This window comes from Bombina bombina, chromosome 4 (genome assembly GCF_027579735.1).
Source record: "Bombina bombina isolate aBomBom1 chromosome 4, aBomBom1.pri, whole genome shotgun sequence".
Taxonomy (NCBI): Eukaryota; Metazoa; Chordata; class Amphibia; order Anura; family Bombinatoridae; genus Bombina; species Bombina bombina.
In genome coordinates, this window is record NC_069502.1 from 369,692,946 (window position 1) to 369,709,503 (window position 16,558).

Genomic DNA, 16,558 nt, shown 5'->3' on the forward strand with positions numbered 1-16,558 from the left:
ACTAGAGAAGCGATCATTTATTTGTAATTGAATAAATAAAACAGTTTAAGAGCATAGAGAGCAATATTTTCTCCCCTAGACCAAAACATAATTTCTTTCATGTAATTAGCAAGAGTCCATGAGCTAGTGACGTATGGGATATACATTCCTACCAGGAGGGGCAAAGTTTCCCAAACCTCAAAATGCCTATAAATATACCCCTCACCACACCCACAAATCAGTTTTACAAACTTTGCCTCCTGTGGAGGTGGTGAAGTAAGTTTGTGCTAGATTCTTCGTTGATATGCGCTCCGCAGCAGGTTGGAGCCCGGTTTTCCTCTCAGCGTGCAGTGAATGTCAGAGGGATGTGAGGAGAGTATTGCCTATTTGAATTCAATGATCTCCTTCTACGGGGTCTATTTCATAGGTTCTCTGTTATCGGTCGTAGAGATTCATCTCTTACCTCCCTTTTCAGATCAACGATATACTCTTATATATACCATTACCTCTACTGATTCTCGTTTCAGTACTGGTTTGGCTTTCTACTACATGTAGATGAGTGTCCTGGGGTAAGCAAGTCTTATTTTCTGTGACACTCTAAGCTATGGTTGGGCACTTTTATATAAAGTTCTAAATATATGTGTTTAAACATTTATTTGCCTTGATTCAGGATGTTCAACGTTCCTTATTTCAGACAGTCAGTTTCATATTTGGGATAATGCATATGAATAAATCATTTTTTCTTACCTTAAAATTTGACTTTTTTCCTGTGGGCTGTTAGGCTCGCGGGGGCTGAAAATGCTTCATTTTATTGCGTCATTCTTGGCGCAAATTTTTTTTTGTCATTTCCGGCGTCATACGTGTCGCCGGAAGTTGCGTCATTTTTTTGACGTTTTGGCGCCAAAAAATGTCGGCGTTACCGGATGTGGCGCCATTTTTGGTGCCAAAAGCATTTAGGCGCCAAATAATGTGGGCGGCTTTTTTGGCGCTAAAAAAAAATCGAGCGTCATTGTTGTCTCCACAATATTTAAGTCTCATTATTTATTGCTTCTGGTTGCTAGAAGCTTGTTCATTGTCATTTTTTTCCCATTCCTGAAACTGTCATTTAAGGAATTTGATCATTTTTGCTTTATATGTTGTTTTTTCTATTACATATTGCAAGATGTCTCAGATTGTCCCTGAATCAGAAGCCACTTCTGGAAAAACGCTTAACTGAGTTTCAGTTCTACCAAAGCTAAGTTCATTTATTTTAAATGTTATAAATGTTTATCTTTAGCTATGGTTTGTAATAAAGTATTATGATATACTTTTACATGCAGAATCCATTAGTGTTTATGCTTTATTGCCATTCTTACATCTTATGTACAAGAAATATTTAGAAGATTTATAAGAAATATTTTCTGATTCTATTTTAAAGGCTTTGTCTGACTTCGTGCCTTCTAATAAAATTGTTAGGTCTTTTTCACTTCTTTTTTAATTATTGAAGTTTCAAATGACCAACAATATACTGATTTATCCTTCTCTGATGATGTTTTTTCTCTTTCAGAAATTTTCTTCATCAGATATTGACACTAACAAATCTACTTTTATTATTTTTCTATTGTTAAAGTACATTTGTTCTTTGTTGAAAAGGTGTTGATTATTTTGGATATTAAGGTAACTAGTTCTTTAAGACTAGCTGACACTATTTCTGCCTATTTTTTTTCTTCTGTGTTTTCAGAGGTTTTCTTTCCAATTCCCCATTCTAGGGAATGGAATAGGCTGAGAATTTTCTTTTATTCCTTTTTCAAAGGTTTTAAACTATATTCTTTTCCAGCAGTTAAATTCAATTTGGAGGGTTCTCCAATTTATTGGGGCTATCTCTGCTTCTACTAATTATGCTATTGTTTCTATAGCAAAATAGTATTTATTTTCCTTTAGATAGTTGTATCTTGTTTATGGAAAATTATTTAGTTTCAGGTACTTTTCTTGGTCCTGTGATTTATTTGGATATTGCAATTGCTTCATTTTTTCTGTTTACTTTAAGATCAAGTATCAGATTATGATTTATTTTAGCATTGTTAAAGGACAACATTTACTAGACTAGGTGCTGTTGCATTTGTCTTGTTGTTTTGCATGTATTGATTATGCAAGTCCACTGTATTGGCTGGTCCTTTAAACTGGACTATCATGCTAATAATTTCATTTGTGTCTTCATTTTATTGAATATTTTCGCAAATGAGGGTTAATCTATGTCTTTAGCTATTTTAGCTAGAAGAATTTTGTTCTAAGATAATCAATTATTTGTTTTATAATTGGAATCAATTCTTAACTGTTACTCTGGGCTTCAAGATTGAGTTCTAAGACTAAAACTTTAAGCTTATACTAGTTTAGTTGTTCTTATTAAGGAACGAATTCCTGAGTTCTTTCCCAAGTAACATGTTTGTAATTGGGGTTCGAAATCAGCTCCCTAATATTGCGATGTACGTGCCGTATTCCAGCTTGGCTGGTAAGGGGCAGGTTAAGACTTCTTTGAAATTTATTTGGTTTTATTTTGTCCAAATTTCTTTGATTTTATTCCAGTAAGGCTAACACTTTCTTTAAGTGTGTTTCTGTCCTATATATTTTGGGTACTGTTGAAGCATGGCTGGGCACCCATGGGGTTCAAGCGCTGCTCAGACCTGGAATCTTCTGGGGTATTTCTTCCAGTTCCTTTTTTAGGAACTGGGTTTGGAGTTTTATTCGAACTATTTTGCCTTTTTATGGTCATTGATAGCATTATTTGTTTTCATTAGATACAATAAATGCATATTTTCATTTTTCTGTTTTCATTCAGATTATTTTCTGAGGATACGGAATCTCATATGATTCACTTGCTCTTCAGGACATAGTTAGAGGATCTTTTTTTCGAAAGCTCTTGATTCCTCACACAAGGGTCACCTTTTTTAGGTTTCCAGAAAGTTTGTGTCACTGTCTTTGTCTCTATCAGACAAGGGATAATTCTTTTGGGTTCCGTCTGTCGGTACCTTTAGTCTCTATTATTTCCTTCAGTTGCTATATATGCATAGAAGTTTTAGGTCTTATGGCCACGGCATTGGATTCAATTCCCTTTGCTCATTTTCACTAGAAAGAACCTTTCCAGTCTTTTATGAGTGTTGTTTCTTCTAGAATATGTTTGGAGGATCAATTTACCAAAAAGTTCGTTGATTCCTCAGACAAGGGTAACCTTTTTAGGTTTCCTGATAGATTCAGTGTCCTTGACTCTGTCTCTGACGGACAAGAGACATCTGAAATTGGTTTCAGCTTGTCGAAACCTTCAGTCTCAATCTTTCCCTTCGGTAGCCTTATGCATGGAAATTCTAGGTCTTATGACTGCTGCATTGGACGCGGTTCCCTTTGCTCGTTTTCACATGCAACCTCTTCAGCTCTGTATGCTGAACCAGTGGTGCAGGGATTATACTAAGATATCTCAATTAATATCTTTAAAACTGATTGTTCGACACTTTCTGACGTGGTGGACAGGCCACCATCGTTTAATTCAGGGGGCTTCTTTTTCTTCCAACCTGGACTGAGATTTCAACAGATGCAAGTCTGACAGGTTGGGGAGCTGTTTGGGGGTCTCTGACAGCACAAGGGGTTTGGGAATCTCAGGAGGTGAGATTACCAATCAATATTTTGGAACTCCGTGCAATTTTCAGAGCTCTTCAGTCATGGCCTCTTCTAAAGAGAGAGTCATTCATTTGTTTTCAGACGGACAATGTCACAACTGTGGTATATGTCAATCATCAAGGAGGGACTCACAGTCCTCTGGCTATGAAAGAAGTATCTTGAAAACTTGTATGGGCGGAATCCAGCTCCTGTCTAATTTCTGCGGTTCATATCCCAGGTATAGACAATTGGGAAGCGGATTATCTCAGTCGCCAAACGTTACATCCGGGCGAATGGTCTCTTCACCCAGAGGTATTTCTTCAGATTGTTCAAATGTGGGGACTTCCAGAAATAGATTTGATGGCTTCTCATCTAAACAAGAAGCTTCCCAGGTATCTGTCCAGATCCAGGGATCCTTAGGCGGAAGCAGTGGATGCATTGTCACTTCCTTGGAAGTATCATCCTGCCTATATCTTTCCGCCTCTAGTTCTTCTTACAAGAGTAATTACAAGATTCTGAAGGAATGCTCGTTTGTTCTGCTGGTGGCTCCAGCATGGCCTCACAGGTTTTGGTATGCGGATCTTGTCCGGATGGCCACTTGCCAACCGTGGACTCTTCCATTTAAGACCAGACCTTCTGTCACAAGGTCCTTTTTTCCATCAGGATCTCAAATCCTTAAATTTGAAGGTATGGAGATTGAACGCTTGATTCTCAGTCAAAGAGGTTTCTCTGACTCTGTGATTAATACTATGTTACAGGCTTGTAAATCTGTATCTAGGAAGATATATTATCGAGTCTGGAAGATTTACATTTCTTGGTGTCTTTCTCATCATTTTTCCTGGCATTCTTTTAGAATATCGAGAATTTTACAGTTTCTTCAGGATGGTTTGGATAAAGGTTTGTCTGCAAGTTCCTTGAAAGGACAAATCTCTGCTCTTTCTGTTCTTTTTCACAGAAAGATTGCTAATCTTCCTGATATTCATTGTTTTGTACAAGCTTTGGTTCGTATAAAACCTGTTATTAAGTCAATTTCTCCTCCTTGGAGTTTGAATTTGGTTCTGGGGGCTCTTCAAGCTCCTCTATTTGAACCTATGCATTCACTGGACATTAAATTACTTTCTTGGAAAGTTTTGTTTCTTTTGACCATCTCTTCTGCTAGAAGAGTTTCTGAATTATCTGCTCTTTCTTGTGAGTCTCCTTTTCTGATTTTTCATCAGGATAAGGCGGTGTTGCGAACTTCTTTTAAATTTTTACCTAAGGTTGTGAATTCTAACAACATTAGTAGAGAAATTGTGGTTCCTTCATTATGTCCTAATCCTAAGAATTCTAAGGAGAGATCATTGCATTCTTTGGATGTAGTTAGAGCTTTGAAATATTATGTTGAAGCTACTAAGAATTTCCGAAAGACTTCTAGTCTTTTTGTTATCTTTTCTAGGAAAGGTCAGAAGGCCTCTGCCATTTCCTGGGCGTCTTGGTTGAAATCTTTAATTCATCATGCTTATGTCGAGTCGGGTAAAACTCCGCCTCAAAGGATTACAGCTCATTCTACTAGGTCAGTTTCTACTTCCTGGGCGTTTAGGAATGAAGCTTCAGTTGATCAGATTTGCAAAGCAGCAACTTGGTCTTCTTTGCATACTTTTACTAAATTCTACCATTTTTATGTGTTTTCTTCTTCTGAAGCAGTTTTTGGTAGAAAAGTTCTTCAGGCAGCTGTTTCAGTTTGATTCTTCTGCTTATAATTTCAGTTTTTTTCATTATAAGATTTAAACTTTATTTTGGGTGTGGATTATTTTCAACGGAATTGGCTGTCTTTATTTTATCCCTCCCTCTCTAGTGACTCTTGCGTGGAAGATCCACATCTTGGGTATTCATTATCCCATACGTCACTAGCTCATGGACTCTTGCTAATTACATGAAAGAAAACATAATTTATGTAAGAACTTACCTGATAAATTCATTTCTTTCATATTAGCAAGAGTCCATGAGGCCCACCCTTTTTGTGGTGGTTATAATTTTTTTGTATAAAGCACAATTATTCCAATTCCTTATTTTTTATGCTTTCGCACTTTTGTCTTATCACCCCACTTCTTGGCTATGCGTTAAACTGATTTGTGGGTGTGGTGAGGGGTGTATTTATAGGCATTTTGAGGTTTGGGAAACTTTGCCCCTCCTGGTAGGAATGTATATCCCATACGTCACTAGCTCATGGACTCTTGCTAATATGAAAGAAATGAATTTATCAGGTAAGTTCTTACATAAATTATGTTTTTATCTTGTATCACCTCTCCCCCTCTATACTGCAAGCTATCACCTCTCTACCTTCTCTCCTCTAAACTATACAAAATACGTTTTTTTATACCCTGCATAAATTTAGTAATTCTCCTTTGAACACAAATCCATTACATAAAGACATTTGTTTTATAGAAGTAATTCAGCTTGGCAAGTGAAGCTTCCATAGCACATGGGTGAAATTGTAAAGAAAGGTAGAACAATAATCCCACGCATATAATATCTTGCAAGAGCTGCATGTGTGGGTGTAAGAGGGCACTGCACGGACATTGTGCAATCACAAAGCAGCCCTCACTATGCAGGCAAAGCTTTTGCTTCAGTGTTCTGTGGGTGGAGCATGTGAATGACATTATGTGGGATATAAAGGAAATTGTACCTCGAGCTCTGTTCCGCTCACTAGAGCCAGCTTGAGATCCCGGCTGTGATCCACCTTGTGAACTTGGTTGGGAACTGGGAGTACTGGAACTGGAAGAGCTCCCACTGCTGGTTCTTTGAATGGGGTTCTCGATGACGGTCTCAGTTCTCCGCAGGTCTGGGTTACTATATAACATGAGCAGCAGTGAGTTAATAGGCAGAGAGAAAGAGAAATGTCCCCAATTTACACAGAATTAAAGATTTATAGAACTAGATCACCTGTAAAGCATTATATGCACTATATTTTGGTGGTTGTTTTACAAACAATTTGACTTGCACTTAGCATTCTCTATCTTGTGTTAATTGCTTTGGGACTTAAACCCATCTGCCTTTCTCTTCTGACAGAACCATCCATGTAATGCTGACAAAAATATGTAGTGTCTCTGAAGTGGAAGTGAGAAAAGCTTACTCAGGACAGACACTGCTCAATACACTGTAAACACAAAATATTCTACAAAATATCAAGGTAACACATACTTGCATATCATTTAATGATGTATATATAGTGATACAGCAATTATGCGGGCCTTGCTAGTTACTCTAGACAGTTTATCAGGCAGCATTGTCATTGTGAGAAGAACCATATTACACTGATTGTTGTTCTTTGGAGCCTTTAAAAGATTTTTGTAAAAAGTAAAACACTTTATTTAAAAATAATATTTTTCTTGTGAGGATATGTTTTTGCCACCAACAGAGTGATGGGAAATGTCTCTAGCAGCCAGTAAACAAACAATAATACAGTATTGATTGTGCACAAATATGCATTTTCACAGCTTTGTTAGTCATTTTAACACACAAAATCATTTTATATATTTATTTGCTGCGTTATGATGAACAATAGAAGATTTGTTTATTCCTTTGAAGAAAATATGTTGCTTGAAAGACTGAACAAGCATTCAAGATCTAGAGAAAAAAAGCAAGATATGCTGTTCTTATGAATAATGCAATATTTTAATAAAAGATAAACAATTTCCAATTTCCTAGAACTTGTTTTTTTAATAGAGCTGTATGAATTCTCTGCTGTATATTAATAACTAAAATAAAACCAGCATTATCGTACTGTATTTGCCATTTCATGTTTGCATGCTAAAGTCTCTCCACAATTAAATGAACAGAATAACAGATGAACTAGCAGATCTTAGCAAGTGAAACACGTTGCCCCTACTGACCTCGCTCTTATAAGTTGGGTGCTCAGTCTGTTGCCTAATGAGCTGCCATTCCCGGGGCAGTTCTTCCTGGCTAGTGCAGGCGATATGGAAGTGGTCCGTTGAGGCACCTGCAGAAGAGAGTAACATATTTTTAATAGCTTTAGTGAATTATATAATAGAAATAAAGACAATATTTACATACATAAAACAAAACGGTCCAAAAGTCTGAGTCCATCATCACCAACTGGTTTTATTTGTTAATTTATTAAAAAGCAGTAAAATATTGTAATCAGTTAACACTTCCTATTCCAGAATACATCATTTAACATTAAGACAAATCAATGTTGTATCTCTTAAAGGGACACTGAACCCAAATATTTTCTTTCATGATTCAGAAAGAGCATGCAATTTTAAGCAACATTCTAATTTACTCCTATTATCAAATTTTCTTAATTCTCTTTGTATGTTTATTTGAAAATCAAGAATCTAAGTTTAGATGCCGGCCCTTTTTTGGTGAACAACCTGGGTTTTCCTAGCTGATTGGACAGAACCAATAAAAAAGTGTTGTTCATGGTACTGAACCAAAAATTTGCTGGCTCCTTAGCTTAGATGCCTTCTTTTTCAAATAAATATAGCAAGAGAACGAAGAAAAATTGCTAATAGCAGTCCTCAACGATGTCCTCGTGAAGCCGGCAGAAGTGGTCCTCCAGATGGGCAGAAATGGTCCTCCAGACGGGCAGAAGTCTTCATCCAGACGGCATCTTCTATTTTCATCCTTCCAATGCGGAGCAGCTCCTTCTTCAAGACATCCAGCGCGGAGCATCCTCTTCAATCGAAGTTTTCTTTGGAATGAAGACGCCTTTAAGTGACGTTATCCAAGATGGTGTCCCTTAGATTCCGATTGGCTGATAGAATTCTATCAGCCAATCGGAATTAAGGTTGAAAAAATCCTATTGGCTGATGCAATCAGCCAATAGGATTGAACTTCAATCCTATTGGCTGATCCAATCAGTCAATAGGATTGAGCTCACATTCTATTGGCTGTTCCAATCAGTCAATAGAATGCGAGCTCAATCCTATTGGCTGATTGGACATCTTGCTGAATGAAGGTACCTTCATTCAGCAAGATGTCGTCGGAAGAAGAGGATGCTCCGCGCCGGATTTCTTGAAGATGGAGCCGCTCCACGTCAGAAGGATGAAGATAGAAGATGCCGTCTGGATGAAGACTTCTGCCCGTCTGGAGGACCACTTCTGCCCGTCTGGAGGACCTTTTAAAAGAGTACTTAGAAGCTCCCAGTTTAACACTGTTGATGAGGTTAGGGATACCCTCTAAAAAAAGGGTCTGGTAAACAAAATGAGTAGAGACTCCCCACTTCCCCCCTTCCCTGCATATGAAAAGATAGATAACATAAACGCATGTATACATCTGACACTGTGGGACTTGGTTAGGAGTCTGAAAATCAGCATTTTTTAGGGTGTATTGGGTGGGTTTTATTTTTAGGTTAGGGCTTTGGGCAGCAATAGAGCTAAATGTCCTTTTAAGGGCAATGCCCATCCAAATGCCCTTTTCAGGGCAATGGGGAGCTTAGGTTTTTTTAGTTTGAATTTTATTTGGGGGGTTGGTTGTGTGGGTGGTGGGTTTTACTGTTGTGGGGGTTGTGTGTATTTTTTTTAAAGGTAAAAGAGCTGATTTCTTTGGGGCAATGCCCCACAAAAGGCCCTTTTAAGGGCTATTGATAGTTTATTTTAGGCTAGGGTTTTTTTTTTATTTTGGGGAGGCATTTTTATTTTGATAGGGCTCTTAGATTAGGTGTAATTAGTTTAAATATCTTGTAATTTGTTTTTTATTTTCTGTAATTTAGTGTTTGATTTTTTTTAAATTAAGCTAATTGCATTTAATTTATTTAATTGTATTTAATTAAGGTAAGTTATTTAATTGTAGTGTAGTGTTAGGGGTAAGGTTTTATTTTACAGGTAAATTTGTATTTATTTTAGCTAGGTAGTTAGTAAATAGTTAATAACTATTTAGAAACTATTCTACTTAGTTAAAATAAATACAAACTTGCCTGTAAAATAAAAATAACACCTAAGCTAGCTACAATGTAACTATTAGTTATATTGTAGCTAGCTTAGGGTTTATTTTACAGAAAAGTATTTAGTTTTAAATTTAAATTATATTTAAGTTAGTGGGTGTTAGGGTTAGACTTAGGTTTAGGGGTTAATACATTAAGAATAGTGGCGGCGACGTTGGGGACGGCAGATTAGTGGTTAATAAATGTAGGTAGGTGAAGGTGATGTTAGGGGCAGAAGATTAGGGGTTAATAATTATAATGTAGGTGTTGGCGATATCGGGGGCGGCAGATTAGGGGTTTATAAGTATAATTGTAGGTGGCGGCGATGTCCTGAGCGGCAGATTAGGGCTTAATAAGAATAATGCAGGTGTCGGCGATGTCGGGGACGGCAGATTAGGGGTTAATAAGTGTAATATTAGGGGTGTTTAGACTCGGGGTTCATGTTAGGGTGTTAGGTGTAAACATACATTTTGTTTCCCCATAGGAATCAATGGGGCTGCTTTTTTGCAGGTGTTAGACTTTTTCGCAGCCGGCTCTCCCCATTGATGTCTATGGGGAAATCATGCACAAGCACATACAACCAGCTCACCGCTGACTTAAGCAGCGCTGGTATTGGAGTGCAGTGTGGAGCTCAAGTTTGCTCTACGCTCACTTCTTGCCTGTTAACGCCGGGTTGATAAAAACCTGTAATACCAGCACTGCAGGGAAGTGAGCGGTGAGAAAAAACTGCAAGTTAGCACCGCACCCCTCATAACGCAAGACTCGTAATCTAGCCGTTAGTGAAGCAATTTGCGGAAAAGATGTTCTCTTGAGCACTGAAAAACTTTTCCATTGCCAAACTGCAGCTAAGCTTAAAGGGACAGTATACACAATTTTCATATAACTGCATGTATTACACAATACTATAAAGAAGAAAATGCACAGATACTGATTTAAAAATCCAGTATAAAACCTTTTAAAAGCGTACTTAGAAGCTCCAAGTTTAACACTGTTGATGAGGTTAGGCTGGGATACCCTCTAAAAAAAGGGGCTGGGTAAACAAAATGAGTAGAGACTCCCCACTTCCCCCCTTCCCTGCATATGAAAAGATAGATAACATAAACGCATGTATACATCTGACACTGTGGGACTTGGTTAGGAGTCTGAAAATCAGCACAATGTTCTTAAAAAATAAGCAAAACTATACATTGTTACAAAAACACTACCAGATGGGCTATATAAATGGAACATATACAAAACATTTATTTAAAGAAAAATCTAGTGTACATTGTCTCTTTAATCACTGAATTTATGTGAGAAGACAACATCAAAACCTAACACCAAAGTGAGCTAAACCTACAATTAAATATGTTCAGGAAATATTCAGGTGTGTTTAACCTTTGTCTACTCTGGTGTTAGTAACTTGCACAATATCAACTGCACTTTGGCCCAAGAAAAGTACCACTCAGAAAGTCATCCATTCTGGCTTAAAGTTGTGTAGAAGAAGATTAATTTTTCACAGCAGAACAATCCTAAACACACATTGAAGCTGTACTAGGCATATCTGAAGTACAAGAGCTTGGAGTGCTCATTTGCATGGCAGCTTTTCTTCCAAAATCAACTCCATTGAACATCAACTCCATTGAACATCTCAGGGCACATTTGAAAATGGACAAGACATCTCTAGACACTATCTGGGATGTTCTAAAGGAGTGATGGAAAATGTGGACTTTAAAATTCTGCACAAAGTGTTAACACAATTACTTAAAGATCATTAAATATAGTTGAATTGCATAATTAAGAAGTGCATTATATAAAGACAATGAAGTAGCACTTACTCTGAACTTCAAATAAGCAGTAGATTTTTTTCCCCACAATTTTTTATTCTGCATTTGCCAAACCCTTGTATCATGTGATAGCCATCAGTCAATCACAAACTAGTATACTTATAGAAATACAACAAGGGGGTTTGGTTAAGCACACCAAAAACATTTTATATATTAGCACACATATTGTGGGAATGCTGCCAAAGTGACCAAAACAATTACAAAAACAAGTATTGGCGCACATCCAAACATTTTTTGCAGCATATATAAATATGTTATAAATATGTGGACTTAAGTGTTCGGATGTGCGCCAAAAATTGTTGTTTTTGTAATGATTTTGTAACTCCCTTTAGAACATCCCAGATAGTGTCTAGAGATGTCATAGTGTGTTTTGCCATGTCCATTTTCAAATGTACCGAGATGTTCAATGGAGTTGATTAAATAGGGAGCTGACCAAATCCCTTTGGTTAAAGCACACCACCCAGCCCAGGTGTGTGGTATATATATATATATATATATATATATATATATATATATATATATATATATATATAAAGCTAGGGAGTATCATTCTGTGCAGTGATGATTTGAGGCATAGTACTGCAGTGTTGGAATTCTGTATTTGAATATTAGAATCGAATGATTCAGCCTAGCAAAGCTAAACTGATTAGCGTTAAGACCAGTCTATTTTGGGACACCTTGTAAGTGGTGACTGGCTTGGCAGAATATGGCCATATTGTGTGACTAAGATCCCAACTTTATTTAAAAATTTAAATGCATACAGGCAAACATTTTTGCAGCATAGATATATGTTAATAATATTGCATGACAATGATCCCAATTTTATGTTAACAAATTTTAAGAATATTTAGCAAGCAAAAATATTTTTTGCAGCATATATAAATATGTTATAAATACAGGGAGTGCAGAATTATTAGGCAAATGAGTATTTTGACCACATCAACCTCTTTATGCACGTTGTCTTACTCCAAGCTGTATAGGCTCGAAAGCCAACTACCAATTAAGCATATTAGGTGATGTGCATCTCTGTAATGAGAAGGGGTGTGGTCTAATGACATCAACACCCTATATCAGGTGTGCATAATTATTAGGCAACTTCCTTTCCTTTGGCAAAATGGGTCAAAAGAAGGACTTCACAGGCTCAGAAAAGTCAAAAATAGTGAGATATCTTTCAGAGGGATGCAGCACTCTTAAAATTGCAAAGCTTCTGAAGCGTGATCATCGAACAATCAAGCGTTTCATTCAAAATAGTCAACAGGGTCGCAAGAAGCGTGTGGAAAAACCAAGGCGCAAAATAACTGCCCATGAACTGAGAAAAGTCAAGCGTGCAGCTGCCAAGATGCCACTTGCCACCAGTTTGGCCATATTTCAGAGCTGCAACATCACTGGAGTGCCCAAAAGCCCAAGGTGTGCAATACTCAGAGACATGGCCAAGGTAAGAAAGGCTGAAAGGCTCTAAGGTTTTATGGACTGATGAAATGAGAGTGAGTCTTGATGGGCCAGATGGATGGGCCCGTGGCTGGATTGGTAAAGGGCAGAGAGCTCCAGTCCGACTCAGACGCCAGCAAGGTGGAGGTGGAGTACTGGTTTGGGCTGTTATCATCAAAGATGAGCTTGTGGGGCCTTTTCGGGTTGAGGATGGAGTCAAGCTCAACTCCCAGTCCTACTGCCAGTTTCTGGAAGACACCTTCTTCAAGCAGTGGTACAGGAAGAAGTCTGCATCCTTCAAGAAAAACATGATTTTCATGCAGGACAATGCTCCATCACACGCGTCCAAGTACTCCACAGCGTGGCTGGCAAGAAAGGGTATAAAAGAAGAAAATCTAATGACATGGACTCCTTGTTCACCTGATCTGAACCCCATTGAGAACCTGTGGTCCATCATCAAATGTGAGATTTACAAGGAGGGAAAACAGTACACCTCTCTGAACAGTGTCTGGGAGGCTGTGGTTGCTGCTGCACGCAATGTTGATGGTGAACAGATCAAAACACTGACAGAATCCATGGATGGCAGGCTTTTGAGTGTCCTTGCAAAGAAAGGTGGCTATATTGGTCACTGATTTGTTTTTGTTTTGTTTTTGAATGTCAGAAATGTATATTTGTGAATGTTGAGATTTTATATTGGTTTCACTGGTAAAAATAAATAATTGAAATGGGTATATATTTGTTTTTTGTTAAGTTGCCTAATAATTATGCACAGTAATAGTCACCTGCACACACAGATATCCCCCTAAAATAACTATAACTAAAAACAAACTAAAAACTACTTCCAAAACTATTAAGCTTTGATATTAATGAGTTTTTTGGGTTCATTGAGAACATGGTTGTTGTTCAATAATAAAATTAATCCTCAAAAATACAACTTGCCTAATAATTCTGCACTCCCTGTATGTGGACTTAAGTGTTTGGATGTGAGCCAATACTTGTTGTTTTTGTAGTATACTTATACACTAGGAAATTTTGCGCATGCTTAGTAGCTGCTGGTGCCCCAGAACATGTGCGCATAAAAAGACATTGCAACATTTGGTAATAGAAGTAAATTGGAAAGATTTTTAAAACTGCATGCTTTTTCTGAATCATGAAAGTAAAATTTTTGACTTTAGTATCCCTTTAAGGTCAAGCCAAGCAATCTCAAAATTAGCTTTCTTGAGAGACAAAGTGCCCCGGGGGGAAATAGCAAAATTACGTTAGCTGTCACCTGAAAGGTACGTGGCAGGATAGGGTAAAGTCTTATAAATATAAAAGGAAAGATAAAATTCAGAAATTAGGCTTCTGTACCGGCTTCTACAAATAATGCCAATGTTGAGTGTTACTATGTAGAGTCAAGATATACATATTGATGCACAAAGATTCCCGGAGCTTGAATTAATCTGATACTGAGTCTTATTACACAAACTGTTGCTGTTCTTCCTTATGGATAGGAAGTATGCACAAACTTGTCTCACATGCTCACCGAGAGGAAACTGTACTGTCTTTAGAGACTGAGACATTCCCTGGCAATCTGGAGCACTGTGAACATTGTATGTTCTAAACTATGAATGTGATTAAAGCATGAAGATAAATTTCACTTTTTTGTTTTGTTTATAGTCCATCTAAGGAACCATTAATACCTTATTAGCAGGTTCAATCTTAGTACAATAGGGATGCTGGTTAGGATGTTATTCTGAGAGTCGTGAAACTCCACATTTTCTTTTGCAATTCAGATAAAGCATGTGATTTTAAAAAACTTTTAAATTTACATACATGATCAATTTTGCTTTGTTTCCTTAGTATCCTTTTTTGAAAAGCATAAGCACTACTGGGAGCTATCTGAACACATCTTGTTAGCCAATAACAAGAGGCATGTATGTGGAGCCACCAATCAGCAGCTAGCTCCCAGTAGTGCATTGTTGCTCCTGAGCCTACCTAGGTATGCTTTTCAACAAAGGATACTAAGTGAACAAAGCAAATTAGAAAAAAGAAGCAAATTGAAAAGTTGTTTAATGTTGCATGCTCTATCTGAATTATGAAAGTTCTATTTTGACTTTACTGTCCCTTTAAACGTTTAGACAAACGAAAACAGAATTTATGCTTACCTGATAAATTACTTTCTCTTGCGGTCAATCCAGTCCACGGATTCATCCTTTACTTGTGGGATATTCTCATTCCCTACAGGAAGTGGCAAAGAGAGCACACAGCAGAGCTGTTCATATAGCTCCCCCTCTAGCTCCACCCCCAGTCATTCGACCAAAGGTTAGGAAGAAAAAGGAGAAACCATAGGGTGCAGTGGTGACTGCAGTTTAACCAAAAAATGTTTACCTGACTTAATTGCCAGGGCGGGCCGTGGACTGGATACACCGCAAGAGAAAGTAATTTATCAGGTAAGCATAAATTCTGTTTTCTCTTGCAAGGTGTATCCAGTCCACGGATTCATCCTTTACTTGTGGGATACCAATACCAAAGCTTTAGGACACGGATGAAGGGAGGGAACAAGACAGGTACCTTAAACGGAAGGCACCACTGCTTGCAAAACCTTTCTCCCAAAAATAGCCTCAGAAGAAGCAAAAGTATCGAATTTGTAAAATTTGGCAAAAGTATGCAGTGAAGACCAAGTCGCTGCCTTACAAATCTGTTCAACAGAAGCCTCATTCTTGAAAGCCCATGTGGAAGCCACTGCTCTGGTAGAATGAGCAGTAATTCTTTCAGGAGGCTGCTGGCCAGCAGTCTCATAGGCCAAACGGATGATGCTTTTCAGCCAAAAGGAAAGAGAGGTAGCAGTCGCTTTCTGACCTCTCCACTTACCAGAATAGATAACAAACAAGGAAGATGTTTGTCTGAAATCCTTAGTTGCTTGCAAATAGAACTTTAGAGTACGAACTACATCAAGATTGTGCAACAGACGTTCCTTCTTCGAAGAAGGATTGGGACACAGAGAAGGAACAACAATTTCCTGGTTAATATTCTTGTTAGAAACTACTTTAGGAAGAAAACCAGGTTTAGTACGCAAAACTACCTTATCTGCATGGAACACCAGGTAAGGTGAATCACACTGTAAGGCAGATAATTCTGAGACTCTTCGAGCAGAAGAGATAGCTACCAAAAACAAAACTTTCCAAGATAACAACTTAATATCTATGGAATGTAAAGGTTCAAACGGAACCCCTTGAAGGACTGAAAGAACTAGATTTAGACTCCATGGCGGAGCCACAGGTTTATAGACAGGCTTGATTCTGACTAAAGCCTGTGCAAACGCTTGAACGTCTGGTACCTCTGCCAGACGCTTGTGTAAAAGGATAGACAGAGCAGATATCTGTCCCTTTAAAGAACTATCTGGATTGGATGAGACTCTTAAGCGCTTGTGCTTAATTACCCAATAAGGAAAGATAGTCTTACTATGTAGTTGGATTCAATGAGATCTATTTATTTTTAGAGTTATAAATACATACAATAAAATTTAAAACAATAGAAATTGATTCTTAAAACAAATCTAACTGGTTGGCCAACCATACAGTGTGAATAAAATGATATAATATGTTTTCCAATGCCTGTTACTTAGTGTGTTATACAGACATATCTGTATATTTGAATTTTTTAATTTTGGTTTAATTGCAGATATTTTTTATGGATTTGATATAGTGGACTTGTGAAGAAGTATTGTATCCACAAAGAATATTCGCAATATTAATTCTTAATTACCATATTTACCATATTCGTTTGTTTAAAG

General features: G+C 37.5%; 1 protein-coding gene across 1 annotated transcript in view; it reads right to left on the reverse strand.

Annotated features, from left to right (window-relative positions):
- The window catches only part of TNIK (TRAF2 and NCK interacting kinase), a 949,249-nt gene that overhangs the window by 160,362 nt on the left and 772,329 nt on the right, over nucleotides 1-16,558 (reverse strand). The window contains 2 exon segments of the mRNA XM_053710136.1: nucleotides 6,272-6,435; nucleotides 7,479-7,585. Coding sequence (XP_053566111.1) covers nucleotides 6,272-6,435; nucleotides 7,479-7,585 — 271 coding nt within the window.